Below are 22,662 nucleotides of genomic sequence, written 5' to 3'. Positions count from 1 at the left end.
CTGGCAAACAGGGCAAAAATGTCTCTTAAACGTTTTAATGTAAAGTAGCTTAAGTTATTTTGGTGTGTAAAGTTTAAATTTTGTATTGTGATTCTGTCTCTTCCTAACATACCATGTGGGACTGCGCTTTCTCTTTGTTTTAAAGGGAGAGGAGCGTGTCTGCGCATGCTCGCGTGTGTACAAGCTGAGGGTGAGTGTGACAGTGAGTTTGAAAAGGCGTCAAGTGTGACACGGATAACCTCTTTTTAGAATGGTGCAGATAGGTGTTTTAGTAAACAGCCAGTTTTTGAATAAACTCACTGTGGGTACCTACGGGATAGTGAAAATATTGACACTTCGTGGTGACTAAATAGAGTAACCGCAAAGCACTTTCTAGCATGGCACCTGTCACATAGTAGGTGCTCATTAAATGATGACAGTTATACATTCGTGTATCATTTCATTAATTTCATAGTTACTTATTGAGAGCCTACTCTCTGCCAGGCACTGGTCAGGGTCTTGGAGGTACTGCAGTGAATGAAAAGACTGACACGTCTTCTCATGGAGCTAATACTATGGTGGGGGGAGACAGTCACTAAATAAGTAAGTAAGTAGATGATCCCACACTTTAAAAGAGCACAAGTACCATGAAGAAAAATAAATCGGGGAGATGACTGGAGGTGCTGATGGGTAGCGAAGGATTCGCAGCTTTAGCTAGGGTGGTCAAGGAAGGCACTGATAAGTGGAGGTCAAGCAGAGCTGGGATTAAGCCCATCTTTACTACTGATTAAGTGAGTGACTTTGGGAAAGGTATTTAATCTTTGATCCTTAATTTCCACGTTACAAAAAGGGATAATAATGAACCTGATGCATAAGGTCAAATGAGATAATACAGAAAGCATGTAGCGTTATGTCAGATACCTAACTCGCAGCAGGAAGAAAGTGTTGTTCGTGGCTGGGAAGGTGGGCACTGCCCTGGCAGTCACAGGCTGGGAGACACAGGCATGCCCAGAGGAGCCGAGAGTGGGGGCTTTGTTCCTGCAGGAAAGCTGCAGCAAACAACAGTGTTTAATGTGGGTAGGAGAGAAAAGAAGAAATGAGTGGTGGGCGTCTTGGCTGTGTATGTGTAGGGAAGAAACAGAAGCATCAAGGTTCTCTCCTTTCTTCCAAAAGCGAGAGTAAAAGACTCATTCCTTTTGCTTTGTTTTTGACAGGACTGTCACCAATTGATTCTGCAGTTCTATTTCAGTGCCTAATCAAGTGTCTTACAGTCTAATTTTGGGGAAGTAAAATCTAGATAAATGTATGTATGTATATACAAAGAAAGTTAAAAATAGCTGCTCAGTGGATTGTCTTCAAGATGAAGGAATGAATGCTGGAAGCATCTGGGAGGAGGAATTGACTGAGAGAGGATGATCAGGGGAAGCTTCTTGCAAGAGTAGACTTGATCTGACTCCTCAAAGAGGGGTCGGGTTTTTGGTCTTGTTTCGGAAGGACACCGATATTCCCTCCTCTGGATAGAGAAGGTTTTAAGGTCAGCAGAGTTTGCAAAAGCATCATACCCTGTCACCCACATGGAGGTTCACACTGCACGTTCACTTAAGTTTCTGTCAGCCCTGCAGTAAAGGCACCTGCTGAGCTGTGAACCCCAGCAGGACTGGGCCTCCACACTTGACTTGCAGAACAGCCCAGAAAGCTCAGGGCATTTGGGTGCTGTGGAGCACTGCTGCAGGCTCACTCTTCCTCTGTTACCCTGTAGGGAGTAGAGCTGTCACTTGTCTTTGTGTGTATGTATTTGCGAAGCATTTGGAGATCCTCAAGCACATTTCCTTATAGCACTTGACGTTTAGGAGAAAAAAATTACACCCAGATAGAAAAATAACTAATGAGGATTATACAGTTTTGGATCTCAGTTTTCATCTTTATTTTCCTTTTTTCTGTTGCTTATTTATTTTGTTTCCGTGAAATGCTTTATAGAGTATTTGCATATAATGAGCAAGAACTGTCTTAGAAGTTGAAAATGGAAACCTTTCAACGATATTTTATTTTAACAAAATGTGTTTTTCCCCCTCCCAAGGTCTATTACCCAAATTTGGGATGGATGTGCATTGATGCCACCGATCCAGAGAAGGGGAACTGGCTGCGCTATGTGAATTGGGCTTGCTCAGGAGAAGAGCAAAATTTATTTCCACTGGAAATCAACAGGGCCATTTACTATAAAACTTTAAAGGTGAGAGTGTTAGAGTTAGCCTGCTGGTAGTTACTGTGCATGCATTTCTGCGAACGCTGTCCTCGGTCGTGACTGTCAGGGGTGACCTTGCAGACCTTGAAAGGGTTCTATTTGAAAGCGGTTCATCAGCACATTGAAAGGTCTGTGTTTTAAATATGCAGTTGCCACTGCTTCGTGTGAGGAAGGGCACTAAAGCAGGAAGATCGTGTTAAGTAATTACATACGGCATCTTTATAGATACTGATGAGTTAAGCACGTGGCAGCTGTTTCCCTCCTCTTAAGATACAGATGCATTGGGAACTGTCTGACCGGCCAATTTATCTAACTATAAGAAGCTCTCAATAGCTCTGGCGGTTCTGTGTTAACTGAAAACAGAGTCTTCAGTATAGTGTAGCTTTGGATTAGCTTTTCTTTTCCCTAAATTTTACTCAGAATGGAAATTACACAACATGTTTCTTACTTCTGCCAAATTCTTATTTGGAGACGTTAATTGTTGAGGAAAATCAACAAGTAATGTAAAGAAGAGGAAAATCATTTTTTAGAGTTTGTGGTGAGGTCAGAGGTCACCGAGTACATTCAGGGAAGTTAGAATTAGGAAGCGTTGTTATATCTGAAACAAGCAAGCCCACATCTGTCTCCCTCGTTTTCATGTTCTTCTGGAAGGCAAATCTGCACTCATCCTGCAGGGAAATGTTCTCTAAGGCAGAGTCTTGAGGCTCTAAAGATAGATGATTGTTGCTTTTTGCTTTTTGGAATAGGTATGTTTGCTAAAGTTGTGCAAGGCAGATTTTTCCTTATTCACTTACTTCCATTAAAAATGTCATAGACTGGGGGATAGTCCATGAAAAAAATTATCTTCATGCAGGTGAAAACTCTTGATGAACAAACATTTAAGATGATGGTCAGCTTTGTAGCATGCTGAGTTTTGCCTGTGTGTAGCACTAGGACTTTTGGAAGTTAACTTAGCTTATAGCTGTTTAACTTTCCTTTGTAATTTTCCCTGTCATCTTTAGGCAGTTGGATTGCCCTTTACCTCATATAAACCCACGTCCTTGCTTTCAATTCCCGTAGGAAATATTTTTTTTTGTGGTACTTCCTCATTTAAAACTTCTATAACCTTCTTTCTGCTGGATTGTAATAGCATGATTTTCTGGTAGGCATTACTGTACAATTTTGTTATTCTGGAGTTTGAAATTGGATTCAAAATTTGATTCAAGAATTCATTTTGTTCTCAAATTAATTTAAAGTGAGAGTTACATCTGGTTGAATCAGTGAGGCAGAATTCTGGTGGAGACGAAGTACCAGCGAGGGGATGCATATGAGACAATTGAGGGAGTAGGAATGAGGTTCCTACTAGGGCAGGCAAAAAAACAGAGGAAGCTTCCAGAGGAAGCCCAGGGAGATACTGGAGCACTTGGCAGTTCTTTCATCAGACCTCAAGTTAAGATGTGTTCATCTCTGATAGCAAAGCTGAGAACCGTTGAGAAGCAAGAGGGAATAGTGTTTGGGAGTGAACTCTGGAGCCAGACTCCTGGATTAAATCCTGGCTTGCTGTGTGACCCAAGGCAAGTAAGTCATTGTGATTTTACTAGCTGTGTAACCTTAGGCAAGTCACTTTCCTGTGCCTCAGTTTCCTTATTTGTGAGACACAGATACAGATAATTATAGTGTTGACCTCATATGGTTATCATGGGTGATTGTGGGTAGATGTCTAGCACCTAATAAGTGCTACATAAATGATAGCTGTTATTTTTGGCAAGGCAGTGTAGTGTCATGGTTAGGACTGGGGACTCTGGAGCAGACTGCCTTGTGAGCAAATTTTGGCTTCGAGATGTGTGACCATGAGAAGTTACTTACACCCTCTGTCTTAGTTTTCTCATCTGTAAAAATGGAGGTCATAGTAAAAATTAATACAGTTGTGAAAATTAAACAAACCAATACGTGTAAGATTCTGTGAAGAGTTCCTAGTCTAACCTAAGTACTCAAAGTGTTAACTAGCTATACTACTACTATTATTTTTACCTTTCTTTGTTAGAAGTAACATAGCTCTGATCTTTGCAGACCTCCCCCAATCCTGACCTTTGATGTTTGCTCAGGTATGCATAAGGCCTTTCAGATTCCTTACTTGTGATTATATTCTACTAGATTAAGCTTTCTGTGGGTTAGGTTTTGTAAATAAATTACATGTGCTGTTCTGTATCACCTTTTCACCTATAATCTAGGTAATCACCTGGTTTTGTTTGTAATATGATTAACAACTGTTTTAAATTCCTGAAGGTTAATTGTTAGCTTGCTCTCCATTCATTCATCTATTTATTAGTTCAGCAAATACTGAGTGTCTACTATGTACCAGGTGTTCTCCTATAGTAGTGAACAGAACAGACAAGGTCTCTGGTCTCATGGAGCTTCCAGTTTATGGGGGAGGTGGCAGATAATAAACAAGTGAACAAGTAAACAAAATAATTTCAGATAGTGATAAGTGCACTGAAGACAATAAAATGTGATAGATTGTCTAGGTAGGGGGAGGGCTGCTTTAGCTCTGGTAGGTCAGGGAAGACAAGACATGGGGACACCTCTTTCCTTCCCCCACTGGCATGGGAAGGAGCCAGCCGCTCGAAGATCTCTGCTGGAAGAGCAGTTCAGAAAGAGGGGCGCTGGTAGAAGCAAAGGTATTGAAGTGGGAATCAGCTAGATTTTGGGGGGGGGTTTGTTTGTTTTTTTCTTTTTTTTTTTTAAAGGAATAGAACAAAGGCTGGTTTGGCTAGAGCAAGGAGAGGTGGTGAATGAGGCTAGTAAGGTGGGCGGGGGCCAGATCGGGGGGCCTACTGGCCGGTAGGGAAACGTATGAGTTTTAGTCTTCAGTTCACCCGTTTGAGAATTGAAGCTGTCTGACCCGTGACTTTTAAAAAGATCACGCTGGGGGATAGATGGTAGGTGGGTAAGCGTGGAATGCTTTGTGTGTTCTCATAATTCTGGAGTATTTCTCTTAATTTGACCTAGTGTCAGGAATATTTATGGCAACCCTTGCCTGTACCTAATTGGTCTGGTAAAATTTCAAGTTTATATTTACTGATATTTAGAGAAGAGAGAGTGCTTCATTCTATAAGCCTGTCAGAACCCCAAAGGAAGAGTTTAAAGTCTTCCTGTTGTTGTTTTTTTGTTAAATATCAAAATATATTTTAAAAAAGGTTGTTTGGACTTCTGACTTTATTTTTTTAAATGTGGGTTTATATTTCCTGTGTTTAAGGACATAAATTTTCTTTTCTTCTGAAATTTGACTTTCAAAATCTTAAATGCGCTAAGCAGTGCAGAAGAAAAAACTACAGTACAGAAGCAAGCAATCGTTGATTTTAAAAGATGTATTATTTTCCTCTTCATAAAGCCCTGTTATTTGTGTAACTGTTTTAATAGAAAGTTGGGAAGTACATAGCTCAATAATGTAATGATCATCTCAGTTGCTAACAATTTTGAAGGGTGTTCAGTAGCTAACAAATCAGGTTGCTCTTAATCTAGCTATTCATTTCATTAACAATCATTTAGAAACTGTATATTAGATTTGAGGTAGAAACAGATACTGGGGTGTTTTGTGGTTTTTGCAACAACAAAATTGTACCCTCCTAAGTAGAGAGTTTGTGCTGATATTTAACTTCACCCAGTTGCTAGTACAGTTAGTCCTCTGCACAAGGTTGGAGTGGAATGAACGTAGACGCTTAGGCTGAGTCGGGGAGGAATCTTGAAGATGTCCAGTAGGTTCTTCTAGCCAGTGTTCTGGTTATGCTGTTTGGTTTAGGAAGAAATGGGGAATATATTTTCCCTCACTCCTTTCCATGTTCTTTTTTTACTTTTGTTTTATTTAAGACTTTACATATCTCTGCAAACCCTAATCATTTCAAGTATTATATGATACCACCATTTCATAAATATGTGACTTGTAACAAAAACATAGAGAAGAAGCATACTATATATACATTTGGAGCTAGAAATAGTTTACTTAAATAAAGAAGCTCATTCCTTCAACAAAAACAGGTTAGCTCATAAGAGTGCCAAAAGGCATCTATAATGGATGTTTTAACTCATTAAGATTTTATAAATTAGATTACGTTTTTTTGTTTTAGGTGTAACTGATTGAAGAAGTGAAATAATACCTTGGTTTAAAGATTAAAAAATGGCAGGTTTTAGCCATCCTTGGAGGAACAAAGGAAACAGTGGCTTGTTCTTTTATCTTAAAGAATTTAGAATATTTTAAAATTTGGACTATGTAAACATTGAGTTCTGCAGAGAATGAATCAAAATAATATTTACTTTCAAAGACTTTATCTAGACTAGAAGTTAGGGTGAAGTGAAGAACTATGTTGTTTCTAAATGGACATCTTAGATGGAATTCCTCCTGCCCCTAAAACAAGGGTATCCTCTTCCATAACTATAGTGCAGTGATCAAAATCAAGAAGCTCACACTGGCACAGTATTTTATAAGCTAATCTATATGCTTTATTCAAATTGTGTCAGTTCCAATCATGTCCTTTTAGGCAAAGAAAACTCCGTTGCATTCAGTTGTGATGTCTCCTCAGTCTCCTTAGTTTGTATAGCACCTCAGTCTTTGTCTTTTATAACATGTCAGTTTTGAGAGAACTGATCAGTAATTTTTGTAGAATGTCCCACAGTTTGGCCTTCTCTTAAGTTTCATCATGATTGAATTACATTTATGCATTTTCAGCAGAAGTGATGCTGTGTTCTTTTCTGTGCATTATATCAGGAGGCGTATGATGTTGACTTGTCTTATTATAAAGGTACTGTTTTTCTCTTTGTCATTAATAAATGTTTTATGGGGAGATATTTTGAGACTATGCAAATATTTTTTTATTCCTCAAACTTTAATCTACTAGTTTTAGCATCCATTGGTGATTCTTGCCTGAATCAATTATTAATCTGTGATGATTGTCCAGTTGTGATTTTCTAATTCCATTATTTCTTTTTCATTGATTAGTTGGGATCTCCTGTAGGAAGAGCTCTCATTTATTTACTTGTCCGTTCATTCATTCATTTCTTCATTCATTCATATCAGTATGGACTCATGGAGTTTTATTTTATTCACTGGGTTTTAGGTGGAATTTTACTTGTATTCATACTCTTGGAACATTTCATTTTAGGCATTTCTTTCTAAATTTAAAAGTTGTCTTGTAGACTCGGGGTGTGGTACAGAGGGCAAGGCAGTGAATTCTCCAAGGACCGGAGCAGGTTGGCAGCAGCGCAGAGACAATACACTGCCAGGACGCTCACGTCCTCAGCACGGCCTCTTCTTTTAGCATTTCCGTGATATAATTAGCGGTGCACTATAAATGTGCACTGGCATGTAGGTCTTATCATGCTTAACTTGCTCTTGGACTCTGAAACCTGCGCTGATAATTAGCTTTCATCACATCTTCCAAACTGCCAGGGCGTTTTAAATTATGCTTTAATTTTCTCATCAGCTTAGGTTTCGTGGACATCGTGGTTCCGTGGCGTATTTTTCCTTCTGCGTGGATAGTTGTGAGGCTTCCAACAGTAAGATTCCGGAACATAAATGGCAGTTTTAAGTTTAAAGCGATCCTATCAGATCCCGACATCCACCGGACGGACTCCGGGGAGGAGGCGGCCGGGAAGTGAGGTCCTCCCTCCAGCAGAGGGTCCCTTCCCGCGTCGCCCGGCCCGCAGCCGCCGAGGCGGAGGAGCTCTTCCTGCCGGGCTGGCCTCAGGCGGCCCGGCTGGGAGCGCCGCCCGCCTGCCCCGCCCCGCCCCGCCAACAACCGTCGCTCTGATTGGCCCGGCGCCTGTCTCTTCTCTCCCCGCAGCCAATCGCGCCGGGCGAGGAGCTCCTGGTCTGGTACAATGGGGAAGACAACCCCGAGATAGCAGCTGCGATTGAGGAAGAGCGAGCCAGCGCCCGGAGCAAGCGGAGCTCCCCGAAAAGCAGGAAAGGTAGGAGCCCGCCGCCGCCCCTGCTCCCCGCGGCTGCCCGGCCCGGGCCGAATCCTGGCTTGGGCAGCACCCGCAGCTCTCAGTGACCTTTTCCGGACCCAGTGCCAACCCTCCCCCGCCCCCCCGCCCCCCCCCCACCCCCGTGCAGTTCCCCCCCTCCCCCCCGGCGCTGCTGAATCACGGCGCCGGACGCCGCTCTCGAGCTGTTTTCTAACTTGGGGTGGAGGAGCCGGGCGAGGAAAAGTGAGCGGACGCGCACCGCGAGGGGCCCGAGGCCAGTTGTCACTTCCCTTGCCCACAGCGCAGGTCTCTGGACTTGAGGGCGGTCGGTCTCTCCAGAGCCGTACACTGCACGCCCGGTATATTCTTAGCTTTTTGTGCTGTTCGCCAGCAACGCGTCATAAAATGTGTTCCGAGAGTGACATTTCCAGGTCCGCAGATTCGGCGGCCTCGTGTCTATCCGCCCGGACTGTGCGGGAGGGCCGGACGCGCTGCGGCCGATGCACTGCCCTCCCGGGGCAGGGAGAGCCGGCCGGGCCGTACACTGCCGCTCCGCACACTGCCGCTCCGCCCGGGCCGGGCCCTGCCATCCGGGCCCCGCTTCTCCCCGGGCCGGGCCCTGGGCCACTCCACGCCACGCAAGACTGCGCTGCACACGATTGCAACACTCGCGGCTGGCGAAGGTTTCAGCGCAGATCTTTTTGAAATTAGGCCATTAACAAAATGGAAGTTGAACGGTGTGCTGTTACTTTTGACTGCAACAGTTTTATTTTGTTTTATAATGTTTTCAAACAAAAGGTAAAGTGTAGTCACACAGAAGGCAGGGGATAATTTCTGGGAGGAAAATAGTTTGGTTGTATATATCATATTTCTAGCTGGCATTCTCCACGTTGTTTGTTTGTTTTGTTTCTTTTCTTTTAATGAAGAATTTTAATATTAATTAGTGAATCTTTCGTAGAGCCCTATTTGAATATATGCCAAGGCGAGGGGTATGGTAGTTTCTTACTAATATACATCTCCTTTTTTTTGTTTTTTGGCCCGCTCTAAGTCTTAAATAAATTTTTGTAGCCATCTGAACTTGAGTCCGGCCTTTACTTAGAACACTGCAAAGTGAATTGTGGAAGTCATGCTGTAAATAAAATCATAATGTAAACTTGATTTTGGAAAAATGTAAAAGTAACATTTAAAAATGTAGGCAAGAAGTTAAAAAAGTCTATTCTGATTTTTCCATTACATACTCTTGGTATTTTACGGTATAATCAATAGCCCATCCAAGGGAGTTTGTTAGGCCTTTTACTGAATACATGGTCGCTGTTTATCTAACTCGATTTCGTCAGTTTTAGGTCATTAAATGCTTTGATCATGAATCAGATGATCAGGGTCTAGAAAATTGCCAGGTGTTTTTTTTTTGTTTGCTTTTGTTGTTTACTGTTTTGAGGTTTTTGTTGCTATTAGGCTTAGCGCATAATTGTTTGCAAACTCTTCACATAATTCAAATTGTTCCTTTATTTAGTGTTCACTTTGTGTATAACTAATGTCACCAGCCTTTCTAGGTAAGCTGTGATTTGCAGGGGCTGGAGTTTGGAGGGCAGCGAATCTTTACTCTGTTACTAAGCATAACTAACTCATGTATTTAAATATAGTCATAGGTTAATAGGTTAATAGCAACTTCATCCTCATGCTTTTCTCTGTTAAGCGTACTTTGGTGTGCATGTTTAGAACATTTCATAGATTTTTATTTATTCCTTAATTTTTTTTTTATTTGAATGTGGAGGGAAAAACTGAAAATAAGTTTTATTAGTGGTACATGAACTTACACATCTTCATTTTTATACCTGCCCATATTGCTGGGCTTTTGCATTGAGTTAAGTAGTTCATATTTCTTATTATCCTGTTATTTATAACTACTCCGAGCTGTATATAACCGACTGAATCTTAAGTTTTGGTTAAAATACTTACGTGAGGCTCCCTCTCGGAACTTAACAATCTGTTTTGAATAGCTTACTGGTAAGGAGCTGTGTTTGCTCTTTATGACCTAAAGTTTAAATAGTCAAACCTTTTTTGTTTTTAAATTAAATACTCTGTGAAAGCTAATTTGTAGCTTACAAAGACCTGAAATGGAGAACTTTTTATGTTAACTTGGTTCTATTTAGGTCTTATGTGTGACCTCAGACATTTAGATATCTTTTCAGGCAGTGATGTCAGAGAATAAATCAACATAAGTTTCATTCAGTAGCAATATTAACTTAGTATTTCTGGAAGCCAGATGTTGAAGACATGCAGCTGACAGGTAGATTGACAGAGGACCTAACTTCATTTTGGTTAGGAGGCAAGCCGCGGGAGACAAAGGGCCGAATTCTTCATAGTTCTGGGCCTCTGATCCTTTGCATGACAGCTGCTGTGCCTACAGCTGTGCATTGCATGTGGTGCCTTTCAGAATTCATCAGATCGCTGGTGGATCATGCGGCGTGTTCTGGGCAGTGGAAGGCCCTGATTCCTTTGCATACAAAGTGGCCCCTCCTCTTCTCTCTCCCTCTCTGTCTCTATCTCCCTGCCTCTGTCTGTCTCGCAGTCATTCGTTGAACTAATGTTTGTTAAGCCCCTGCCGTGTGCCAGGCGCTCTGCTAGGTCGTACAGGACAATGGTGAGCAAAAAAGCAGCAGTAACTTTTCTCCCGGCGCCTGTAGTCTAGTGGGGGAGACAGACATTAAATCAGTAAGTTACTTATCAGGGCCTAGATGGTTGGCATGGAACAGGCCCTCACTAAATAATTTGTTGATTGGCAAACAAAGACTCATGCAAACTTGCAACGAAGGAAGAGAACACAGTTCACATTGTCTCTGACCAGGAAGCCTGCAGTTTTGCCAGGGGCCAAAGGTGTTCATATGTTAGGCATTTTGAACTAGAATCTGGATTCTCACCTTTGTAATTCAGCCTAACTTCTTACGTGTCTGAGCAGCCCCTGTAATGAGATTGAGCATGAGAAGTTCCTTGGATGGGACCGATTAAACATTTCAGGTAGAGAGCAGGGGAGGGTGTTCAGTGTTGCGTTTTCAATATTTCACTGAAACATTCGTATCTAATCCACGGGAAGATTGTGATCTGAACATAGAAAGGCCAAATTTAGAAGCATTTATCGTCTTGATTTCTGTTGCTTGTCTGCTACTGAGAAATGAGGGATTGAATTTGCTTGTTAGCAGTAAATTACGACTGTTGGCAAATGTTCTTCTAAAATATAGACTATAATAGAATGTTGTTTTCCTGTTGTCTCTTGGCTACATAAGAACCTTACCCAAAGTTCTTTTTACTCTAAAGAAGCAGCAGTGTCTTGATGCACATGGCCTTAGTGGAAGGAATGAAAAACATGGGACTCTTGGGCTTTTATCAGGTGTATGGCTGGGCAAATCATGTCACTTTTAATGGAGGTGCAGTTTCCATAGCTTTAAAAGTAGGTGTCATAACATGGAATGGTCTTTGTGCTATACCCAGCCTCAATGGGTTGCTGTCAAGAGCAGGAGAGAGAATAAAAAGGAATCTCTCTGTGCAGCATGTGGGTCTGTGGTACCTGTAAGTGCCACTGATAGAATGTGGCTGACAGTTAGTTACTTAGGTGATTCTTGCAGAGAAACTACTGAGCTTGTGAGTCATTTAATCAGTCAGTATTTATGGAGCACCTGTATAAGCTCTAAGGAAGCAGTGGGTCCTCCCTCTCCCTTCCCATGGCAGGGCCTCACTTCACTGTAGGCTGCTTCACTCTTACTTTAGGCCTACTTCTAACCTGTTGACTTTCCTGTTCATAGCAAATTAGAAGGAGGAAATTAGAAGAGTTATTTGTAGCAGCAAGTAGTTTTATAGCTAATAGCCAGACAGTTAAGAAGACAAAGCTTGTAACAAAAACAGTAAGGAACTATAAAGAGCACAGTGCCGTGAGATCGCTTAACAGGTTCACATAATCTTTTCTAAAAGCTGTAAATAGTCCCTGAGATCAACTAGTTTTTAGTATTTATCTAAGTGACTTTTAGTCACCACAGAACAGTTAAATTATAACCAGTTTAAATAGGAAATATTTCATCTGTTTCCATAATTAAAATTGTTCACATAAACAACCTGGAGATATCCCCCCCATCCCCCCGCCTTGTTATTTAACAAGTATATTCTGGGTCAGACGCTATGCTAGGTGCTGAAGCTACAGCAGAGAGCTAACATCATAACCCAGGTTCCTGCTTTCATGGAATTTACATTCTGGAGAATGAGGGGACAACCAACCAACAGATGAACAAGACAAGTCTTATAATGTTAATAAAGTGTGTGTGTGTTGCAGGTGGTTACGTATGGTGTGACTGTGGATGGGTAGCCAGGGATAGCCTTTGAGAGGCTGTGACTTGACTGACGCAGGGGTGGGCCCTGTCAAGTTCTCGGGGCTGAGAGCTCCAGGAAGAAGGACCGGATTGGGTGTTCTCTTATTTATTTATTTACTTAAAAAAATTTTTTTTTTTTTTTATGCTACGCGGGCCTCTCACTGTTGTGGCCTCTCCCATTGTGGAGCACAGGCTCCGGACGCGCGGGCTCAGCGGCCACGGCTCACGGGCCCAGCCTCTGAGCGGCATGTGGGACCCTCCCGGACCGGGGCACGAACCCGTGTCCCCTGCATCGGCAGGTGGATTCTCAGCCACTGCGCCACCAGGGAAGCCCGGGTGTTCTTTTAGCAGTGTTGGTTATTTATTGCTGGGGTGGTGTATAGGGAGAGCCACCTAGAAACCCACATGAGTCTTTTTGTATGAAACTCAGTTGTGCAAACGGACATGCTGGCCCCTTTCCCACCAGCACTGCACTTAGTGGCGGGATTGGTAGGGGAGATAAGAGAGGTGAGTAAAACATCCAGGGTGGAGTTTATCGTCTGTTTTATTGCAGCTCAGTGTGGGTCAGGTTTACTAGGTGTTCTAGTTGATGTGTGTACAGGCTCTAGAATAGGGAAGGGGTTGGCAGGAGCCCTTTGGGAGAGGCGGTGATGCTACTTTGTGGTTGCAGAGCAGAGCACGGTGGGGAGGACTCCCGTGAAGAACATTGAGGAGGGGAAGAAGGAAAGATGTGGGGAAAGAAACCCACGGGGACGTGAGAGGTCCCAGGACACTGCTGGACAGCAGGCGGAAACAGAGATGCAGCGAGCGGCTCTCACGGAGCCATGGAGCCTCATGGGCTGTGCGGTGCTGCAGCCGGATGGAGCAGTGAGCCCTGGGTAGTGCTGAGTGGTACTGAGCATTCTCGTGGGTGTTCCCATTTAGCCTCTGCTGATGCGTGGTTTGTACCAGCTCCAGATGAGGAAATGGACACGTGGCAAGGGTGGAGAGCTTGTCCAAGCTCTGTCTGCCAATGAGTGTCAAGAGTCAGAACTTGAGCCCAGGTTTTCCATGCCTTTTCCTCTTCATAATACTCTGCTTTCTGTCTACTTCTGCCTGTGGTGGACAACAGCAGAAGTGATAGCACTGGTTCCGTTTAAAGTTAAAATTAGAGAATACATTTAATAAAAGCGAACAGGTGGGCTCCAGTGGAGTTTGATGTCTTGACCTTCCCCAGCAGCCGACAGCTCTTTTCGAGGTTCCTTGGCCAAAGCTGAAGAGTGGAGGCCTGGCCGAATGACAGAGGCCGCCATGGTGCCTGAGGATGATTGCAGATGGGCCCTGAGCTTTCTGGGTGCCTGCTGGGCAGGCCCTGTGCCCACTTACAGGGCGCTCATCCCTAGTTCTTGTTGGCAAGTGTTGGAGCAGGGCTTGGGGCAGTTGCAAGTGGCTACGATCCTGTGGAGATAGGGCCCCAGCATTAGATGTTACATGGCTTGTGAGCTTGTCGCCTTGGGCCCAAGTGAGCAGTGTCCTAGTCGGTCCCCAGTGGAGCTCTCACTGCCTCTAGCTGAGTGATGCCTTTGCTGAGCATTGGGTGACCTGTCTCTGACCGTTGCCTGCCCGGTTGATCCTGCTGTTTTTGTGGTCTATTTTTACTTTACTTTATTTTATTTTTTTAATATTTATTTGTTTGTTTGTTTGTTTGTTTGTTTATTTTTTGCGGTACGCGGGCCTCTCACTGCTGTGGCCTCTCCCGTTGCGGAGCACACGCTCCGGACGCGCAGGCTCAGCGGCCACGGCTCACGGGCCCAGCCGCTCCGCGGCACGTGGGATCTTCCCGGACCGGGGCACGAACCCGCGTCCCCTGCATCGGCAGGCGGACTCCCAACCACTGCGCCACCAGGGAAGCCCTTGTGGTCTGTTTTTAAAAGCTTAGTGCAGCTTTAATGTTTTTTCAACAGTAAGAATCAAGGAATTTTTTTGATTTCTAATTCTACTGCTGCTGCTACTGAATTGCTCTAAATTTAGGTAAATAAGTTGGTTGGTATTTTTGTGCCTTTGATTCTTGCTATGCATAACCTTGTTCATAGGGACATTTATGGATTAACTAAAATTTTTCAAAGCATTTTGCAGAGTTTCAACTGTATTTTAGTGGATGAATTTGCAAAATTCTTAATATATACCATAATGGAGTGTGTTAGGAAATATGCTGTGCTCTAAGGTTGTTATCCTGGTTCTCCTGTCCATATGGAAACTGGAAGGGGAGACTTGCCTCATACAGAAAAAAAGCATTAATTATGATTAAGTTTTCTAAAAGGTAAAAGGACCTTGAATGTAGGGAGTTCAAAATTGTTGATTTTTAAAAATCCAATTGTAATTTGAAAGTAAAAAAAAATTTTGCTGTGCTTTGCCTAGATAAGAATACTGGGTTCTTTTTCTATATTATGAATTCATTATTGTTTTAAAACTTACCGAGTATTTCCTTTTCTTAGGCAGTTTTACATTTCTGTTTACAGAGCTGTTACAGTATTGGGTCGGCCAAAAAGTTCGTTGGGTTTTTGCCGTAAGATGGCTGTAGTAAGCGCTTAGTTGTCTTTAACTTCATTTGACACAGTTTTGTTAGATTGCGTTGTGACAGCTGTCATATCAGCATGCGTTTAAAAAGAATCTTATCAAAATTGGTGAATTTTTGTGTAGCCATTTAAATATTGAAGATGGAAGAAAAACGGCAACATTTTCGGCGTATTATGCTTTATTATTTCAAGAAAGGTGAAAAAGCAGCCTAAATGCAAAAAAAAAAAAAAAAAAAGATTTGTGCAGTGTATGGAGAAGGTGCTGTGACTGATCAAACGTGTCAGAAGTGGTTTGCGAAGTTTTGTGCTGGAAATTTCTCGCTGGATGATTGATGCTCCACGGTCACCAGACCAGTTGAAGTTGATAGCGATCAAATCGAGACATTAATTGAGAAGAATCAACCTTATACTGCATGAGAAATAGCCAACATACTGAAAATATCCAAATCAAGAGCTGAAAATCGTTGGCACCAGCTTGGTTATGTTAATCACTTTGATGTTTGGGTTCCACATAAGTTAAGCGAAAAAACCTTCTTGATTGTATTTCTGCATGTGATTCCCTACTAAAACATAACGAAAACGTTGCATTTTTAAAACAAATTGTGACTGGCGGTGAAAAGTGGATACTGTACAATAATGTGGAACGGAAGAGATTGTGGGGCAAGTGAAATGCACCACCACCAACCGCACCAAAGGCTAGTCTTCAGCCAAAGAAGCTGATGATGTTGTATATATGGTGGGATTGGAAGGGAGTCCTCTATTATGAGCTCCTTCCGGAAAACCAAACGGGTAATTCCGGCAAGTACTGCTCCCAATTAGACCAACTGAAAGCAGCACTTGACAAAAAGCATCCGGAATTAGTCAACAGAAAATGCATAATCTCCCATCAGGATAATGCAAGGCTGCATGTTTCTTTGATGACCAGACAAAAAAGCTTGGCTGGAAAGTTCTGATTTCTCTGTCATATTCACCAGACATTGCACCTTCGGATTTCCATTTATTTTGGTCTTTACAAAATTCTCTTAATGGAAAAAAATGTCAATTCCCTAGAAGACTGTAAAAGGCACATGGAGCAGTTCTTTGCTCAAAAAGATAAAAAGTTTTGGGAAGATGGAATTATGAAGTTGCCTGAAAAATGGCAGAGGGTAGTGGAACAGAACAGTGAATACGTTGCTCAATAAAGTTCTTGGTGAAAATGAAAAATGTGTCTTTTATTTTCACTCAAAAACCGAAGGAACTTTTTGGCCAACCCAATACCTGAACTTCCATGTTCACAGTAGAATTACAGAGAGGAGAGTGTGTATACTTTTACATTTGACGTTGCCTCTAAAGAACTGAAGAATTGGATAAATACCCCAAGGATACCCTCAAGCTGGTTAAAAATTAATAGACATTTCTTAACCGTTAAAGGTTGTGTGGGGAACTGGGAGTTGCAGCTTCAGACAGGCTCACAGGGTGCCCCTGTTGGCGTTCACGTTATCTGCTCATATTCTGCATGCTGCCAAGGACGGTTGCTTTTATTAATGTTAATAATTTGGTCGACATAGTTGAGGCAGTTGAACGACTTGGAGAAGCAGGAGTTATTTGAAAACATTACTGTTGTTTCTCAAAGTGAAGAAGATAAATGTTGAAAGCAACCGTTTTTCTTTATTACTGCTCAGATTAAACCAGTGTCAGACATTACAAGAGTTCTTGGCTGAATTCATTCATTACAGTGTATTTTGATAGGGACACATCTCATGATTTGACACATGCACATCATGTCTTCAAGTGATGAACTGCTTTCTGTTGACGGTGACAGTGACAGCAGTTACTCGTTTCTTTAGCACGTCTGTCTTGTGCCTGGCACTGTGCTTGGTGCTCCATGTTCGTCATTGCTAATCCTCCCAGTAGCCCTGCAAAGTAGGGAATCATTCTCCTCCTTTGTGGATGAGGACCCTGATGTTTGAGGGGTTCCATGGTTTGCCCAGGTTCGCCCAGCTACTAAATTGTTTGGCTCCACCTTGCCTTAATGTGGTTTTTGTTTGTAATGTTTCTAAGCAGGACACTTATACTGAGTAAGTAGCAGTGTTTTATAAGGCTTTGCTAATTAGCCAAGATGAATTTTCACTACTCACTTTAGAATTGCCCACTTTAATCCTAAGTAATAAGGCAGTGTGATTAAGTGAAATCTTTGGTATTGGAAAGCTAAGTTATGGTGAAAACTAATGCCTTGAGTTATTTTTGCTTTGGGGCTTATGGATTAAACAGATGTATTGTATTCCTTTGAGCACCTCAAACAGTTTTTTAAAAAAATAACAGATTAGATTTTTATCCCTTTCCAGCTCTTGTCTATTAAGTGTTTTGGTTTTTTTTAATGACATATTTGTTGGTTTGAGCTTCTTATAAATATTTCACTTCTCTTAAGTTGTGTATTATTTTTGAAATCCGTTAGGAAGCCACAGGAGCCGAGTGAGACATTGCCTGGCCGACGTCCCTGGGCAGTGTGGACGGCAGAGGCGCTGCGGCGTTCTTGCCTTTTGTTTGATTGATGATTTCAAGGAGCCACTGATGTTTCGTGTCCTCCTCTGCGCTAGTGGTCTTTTGTTGAGAATGACTGACTCTTCCACTGAATAAAATATAACTTTAAAAGTTTTCTTAAGCTGAATGTTATAGATCATGAACATGTGTTTTAATTAACATACACTCAAAATTAAATCTAGAAACTGATTTTAAGTGTAATTCTGATTTCTTTGTGGTATAATTGAGTTAAATCATGTTTATTGGTTTCCTTCACTCTCATGATGTGACACCAGCAAAAGATAGGGATTTTGTTTGTTTTGTCAAAATGTGTATGGGGGCGTGGCTTTTTATTTTTTACCTTTTCCTTTAAGAATTCATGAACTGTTTGAAAGCAGTAGCTTCTGAAGAGGTTTTGTTTGCTGATAAAGCTGTTCCTGTTCTAGCAACTTGACTCATTCTGGAGGAAAAGCAAGAAAGGAAACAAGAATGAGAAAGGAGTTGCCCTAACCTGTTTGTGTGCACTTCTGAGTTCTGCTCATGTGGGGCAGGGGTGATTCTTAATTGTGTTTATCCCACAATAGAGTCTTTAGAATTATGTGTGCATGTATAAAACTTAAAACTTCTTGGACTTGTAACAAAATGTAATATGGCTTTTTCCACCTGAAACTTTTACTGAGAGTTCTTTATTCAGTTGTTCCTTAAAGGTTTAGTAAGTCCTGAACACCCTTACCCACACTGTAGGCTGGACGGAACTGCTGCTTAGTAATCTGTGCTTTCATTTTTCAAATTTCTTAAGCATTTTTCTTTCTGTTCTGTTTAAATTTTCTCTAAAAATTAAGGAGAAGTAACTTTGTTTAAAAGGTTAAAACTTGGCACATATATTGAGAAAAAGTCCTGAGGGATTATGGGTAAGAGACTAGAAAATCCTCAGTATTCTGAAGCACTTACTGTAGCTATTTATTTCCTCTTCTCATTTTCGTGGTCGTGACTCTGAAATTTAAAAATATTTTTTGATAGAAGTTTTCATTACATGATGGTGTAGTTATTTTAATTGTTAATATAGTAAATTTAATATACTTTAATATTACAAAGAATATTTGAATAGCTTCAGAGGTAAGAGATTTATTTTAATGATAAAATAATGATATTGTATGTGTGTGTATATAAAAATACCAGTTTCTAAGATAAGATTATGACATCTGGAGTCCTTGCTATTTTGATACTTTCAGAACTTTAAATTTTATATGTTCTTATTAGTTTAATCAGTATCTGAATGACCAGAACCTAATCTCACCCTTAATGAAAGAGCTGTATGTTTGTTACCCGTTATGTAGAGCTGCAGAGGATTATCTTTGCTTTGGTTAAAAAGAAAAGCAGTAAGTAATACTTAGGCTAAAATTCCTCTTCCCCCCTATTTCTATTAAAGCTACAGTGATAAACAATCTTTTCTTCTTGTGCTTATAATCCTACCTCTTGGTGCAGTCTTCTGTAGGTTTCCTGAGCCACCACGTGCCACAAAAATGAGGGCAAACTGGTTTGTTCACCTGTGTTTAGAACCCCCAAACAGAATTATGTGTGGTGTTTGAAGTTGAGGGACAGTTTAGAACGGGCAACACTGAAATTTCTGTGCCTTCTGTTATTTTTCTACCATTTGGTTTCTTAGGTTCAGTTTTCCTTCTCTTGCCAGTTTGAGGTATAGAATATGCCTTTCTAGTTCTGTTGGCTGTGTTTTTGTTTTTAACCTGTGAGGTTTTCAGAACCTGTTTTTCTGTGAAGTAAAGCAGAAAGCCTCAGGTCCCTGTGAGGAATGGGAGGTGACTGCGCTCTACCTCCTGCCTTGGTCCCTTCTCTGTGAAGATGTTAGTGCTGGCATCAGTGGAAACCCATGTTCATTTCGACCAGATTTATGCTGCCGGCAGCACAGTGCTCGTTAGTTGCAGTTTTGATCTTTGTCTGTTTACACATATGGATTGTAATTTTTGTAGGATTAACACTGGAGTTGAAATTACAGCTTCCCCTCTCACTGTCATCCAAACAGATAAAAAGGAATAATTACCAGTAGTCTAAATCTTGGTTGGATTTTTGAAAGAGGGCTTTAAGATTGCAGATTTGCTTGCTTTTAGGAGTTTTATTAGTTGCTAAATATATTATTCAGGAAGTATCTCTTCCTTGCTAGGTGTGATCATTAGGAGTATTCGATAGCAAGATCAAATTTGAGTGTTAAGGTTAATAACATCTATTTGTGGTTTTAATTCCATCAAAATTATAAATTCAGGAATTGGCTGGAAAACATTACTGTCTGTATGCTAAAGCAAATTAAATTCATGGTTGAATCAGAGCGTGGAAAGTATTGACTCAAGAAAAAGTGACCCTTAACTAACACTATTTCTGACCCCTTTCAGTTTTAGAGAGGTGGAGTCTTCTAAATCTCTTGGGCAATTGTCAGAAAGTACATGGAATTGGTCAACTTCGTTTTCATAGTAAATGACTGTTATGTTCCCCTCCAACTTCTTTCTTTGTTAAAGCACAGTAAGTATGTTGCTCGGGCTTCACTGTTGCTTCTGTATTAAATACAACTGGATCAGTACTTTGCAAATTGATACCTTGTTTAAACGAGCCTGATGGGTGTATGTTGAGGGAAGGAGAGAAGGGAAAAATTGCTGACCCAGCTAAACCTTTGAGTGCTGGGAGATGTACAGTGTGTGGATTTCATTGTGGCATGCTAGAACATAGCCTTGGCGTTACAAGGCCAGATCCAAATCCTAGCTCCACCAGTTACCAGCATGTGACTTCGGATGGATTACTCTACACGTTTTGATCTTCAGTTTACCTGTCTGTAAACACCTACAGTGTAGGGTTGCTGTGAACATTAAGCGAGAGCCTCACAGGAGCATGTGTGGCACACCGACCTTGATCCACTTCATTGTAATCGGTGGCCGGCGGCAAAATTAGCTCTGTGGTAACTCTGCCTATTCTTTGGCCTGTCGTGGCACTTCTGGATTTAAAAAAAAAAAAAAAACACCAAGAAATGAACAGTTTCAATATCTTCTTTAAAAAATCCATATATTTTGCTTTGGCAACATGGAATGAACTAAGTATAGATTACAAATTAGGTAAGAGTAAAGAGCCTCTTTGGATCTGTAACTAGATACACATCGGGACACTAGAGAATTCCTCAGTTGCTGGAGATCTGCTATCTTAAAAGCTGTCTTGTTTCACTAGTTACCCCAACTAGGACACCTGTGATCACACAGGTTGGTGGATTAGAGAACTCTTGGAGTTTGATTTATTGCATAAGCAGAAGTAAACGTTTCACTCTTTGCCTGCTGCCCAAATGAAGGGCTTACTGTCTTCCTGTTTCTCTGTCTTACCTTTATGTGATCCAGATCACTCGTGACTCTGCTGTTACAACGAAATTTGATGCAGGTGAGATTTTGGATGAATTTTGGATACATTTTCTTAGATAGTAAATTATCAGACATCCTTGAAGGTAACTGTGTGGGAGCTATTTCAGTGCTGTTTATGACAGATTAGGAAATCTTGTCATTTTACATCTTTCTGGATATGAATTCAGGGAAAAACTAAAGTGTGAAAGAGCCATTCTCTTAGAAGTTACTATTTAAGTTGACAATGTCAGTTTTATTTATTATGTATTATACTTACTAAATGTCCTGATTATCTGTGCAGTATTTTTATTGAGCAGTCTGAGGAGTCGGGGTTCTTTTTCAGGGTCACACAGGAGTACTCCTGTCAAGATGCATATTTACGTGAGCTCACAACTTGACTCCATAGTAACACAGGTATCCTTGAGCCCCAGATGTTGTGTTTACGGCTCTTCGTGACTGTGCGGGGAGAGGAGCCTTAGGTGCTATCTGATTTTCAAAGGGGTCTAAGATTCCTTCCCGAAAAGATTAGGAACTAGTATGCTTAATTAAAAAAATTAAGAACAGAGTGTTCTTCAGAAGCAGTAAAATCAGTGGGTTACAGACTTTAAAATTGACGTATACTCGCAACTTCTGCTGTTAGAGCATTTATAGATACTAATAGAGATGTTAGTGAGTGTTTGACATAATTCTCTTATCTCAGTTAAACGTCTGTCCTTATTGGACTTGTACATTTCTGTAATGATATCTGGGTGGGATCCTGTGAATCGATGTAGAACAAATGAGTAAAACAAATGGATGAATTCGGATTTGTTAGGGAAGCAGAATGTTATTGTCTTCATAAGAAGGAACATATGCTGACAATTTAGACTTGTAGGCGTGGGATTTCTGTAATTTGTTTAGTAGAATCTACTGTGCATAATCCGTACAATTGATTCCATTTATTGAGTCTGTGTCAGCCACTGTGCAAAGTTAGTTCTTTGTGCACATTATCTCATGTTCCCTTGCCTAGGACGGTATCAGGTAGTTATCACCAGTATGTATCATAGTTAGTTCCCCTCTGCTCTGAACCAGGGTTACTTCTCCTTAATCATGTCTTGGCCCGTAATTTCAGTTCTGTGAATTTCCATTTTGTGCACTATTGTCCTTTGGGGACCTATTTTATTCAGAATGCCACCCCAACACCAGGGAGGGAGAGGGGGGAGAGCCCAGTCTGAGTCTCACTTTAGTTGGGGTCAGCTCTTTGCAGGGAAGATGTGTGACCTTGGTGACACGGGAACCTTTGGGGGCAGGTGAAATGAGTGACTGGATTGAGAGTGAGACCCCTTTTCCCAGGAGGGACACTGGCCTAGGAGGCAGCTGTGTTTCAAATCCTCATCCTTTTGTGAGCTCTTCCTCCTGGACTTCTTTGTAGCCCGAGGGCGTTATTTTACCTCTGCACTGGCAAAAGAGAGAAGCAGCATCAACTCGGGACCCTGTGGGATAATCCTTGGAGCGCGGCACTGAGTAAGATTTAGTGTTTCTAAAAGTCTGTGATCTCAGTGCTGGAGCCTGTTAGCAGAGCTGGAGCCCCGTGGCTGTGTTCCTACCAAGGACGGGCTGTAGCTGGTGGCTTGGTTACTAGCAATTCCCTGAGCCGCCTCACTGTACCTGGCTGGATGGTTATTTGCATCACCCCGCCCCCAATCTCTCTCTCCCCC

At 41.7% G+C, this 22,662-nt stretch overlaps 1 protein-coding gene across 12 annotated transcripts in view; it reads left to right on the top strand.

Moving 5' to 3' along the window:
* PRDM2 (PR/SET domain 2) overlaps positions 1-22,662 on the top strand; it is a 120,026-nt gene that overhangs the window by 42,063 nt on the left and 55,301 nt on the right. For 7 of the 12 annotated variants that reach the window (XR_008616935.1, XM_028487820.2, XM_028487821.2 and 4 more), the window contains 2 exons: positions 2,057-2,209; positions 8,038-8,164. Coding sequence is in view for 8 of the 12 variants with exons in the window: in XM_028487820.2 (XP_028343621.1) it covers positions 2,057-2,209; positions 8,038-8,164 (280 nt within the window). In the remaining 4 variants the exon portion in view is untranslated. Of the gene's footprint in view, positions 1-1,180; positions 1,514-2,056; positions 2,210-6,473; positions 6,997-8,037; positions 8,165-22,662 lie in introns of those variants that run through there. The other 5 variants (XM_028487828.2, XM_028487829.2, XM_028487825.2 and 2 more) reach the window with 4 other exon arrangements.

The sequence above is a fragment of the Physeter macrocephalus genome, chromosome 3 (genome assembly GCF_002837175.3).
Source record: "Physeter macrocephalus isolate SW-GA chromosome 3, ASM283717v5, whole genome shotgun sequence".
Classification (NCBI taxonomy): domain Eukaryota; kingdom Metazoa; phylum Chordata; class Mammalia; order Artiodactyla; family Physeteridae; genus Physeter; species Physeter macrocephalus.
This window is presented reverse-complemented; position numbering and strand designations above follow the sequence as displayed.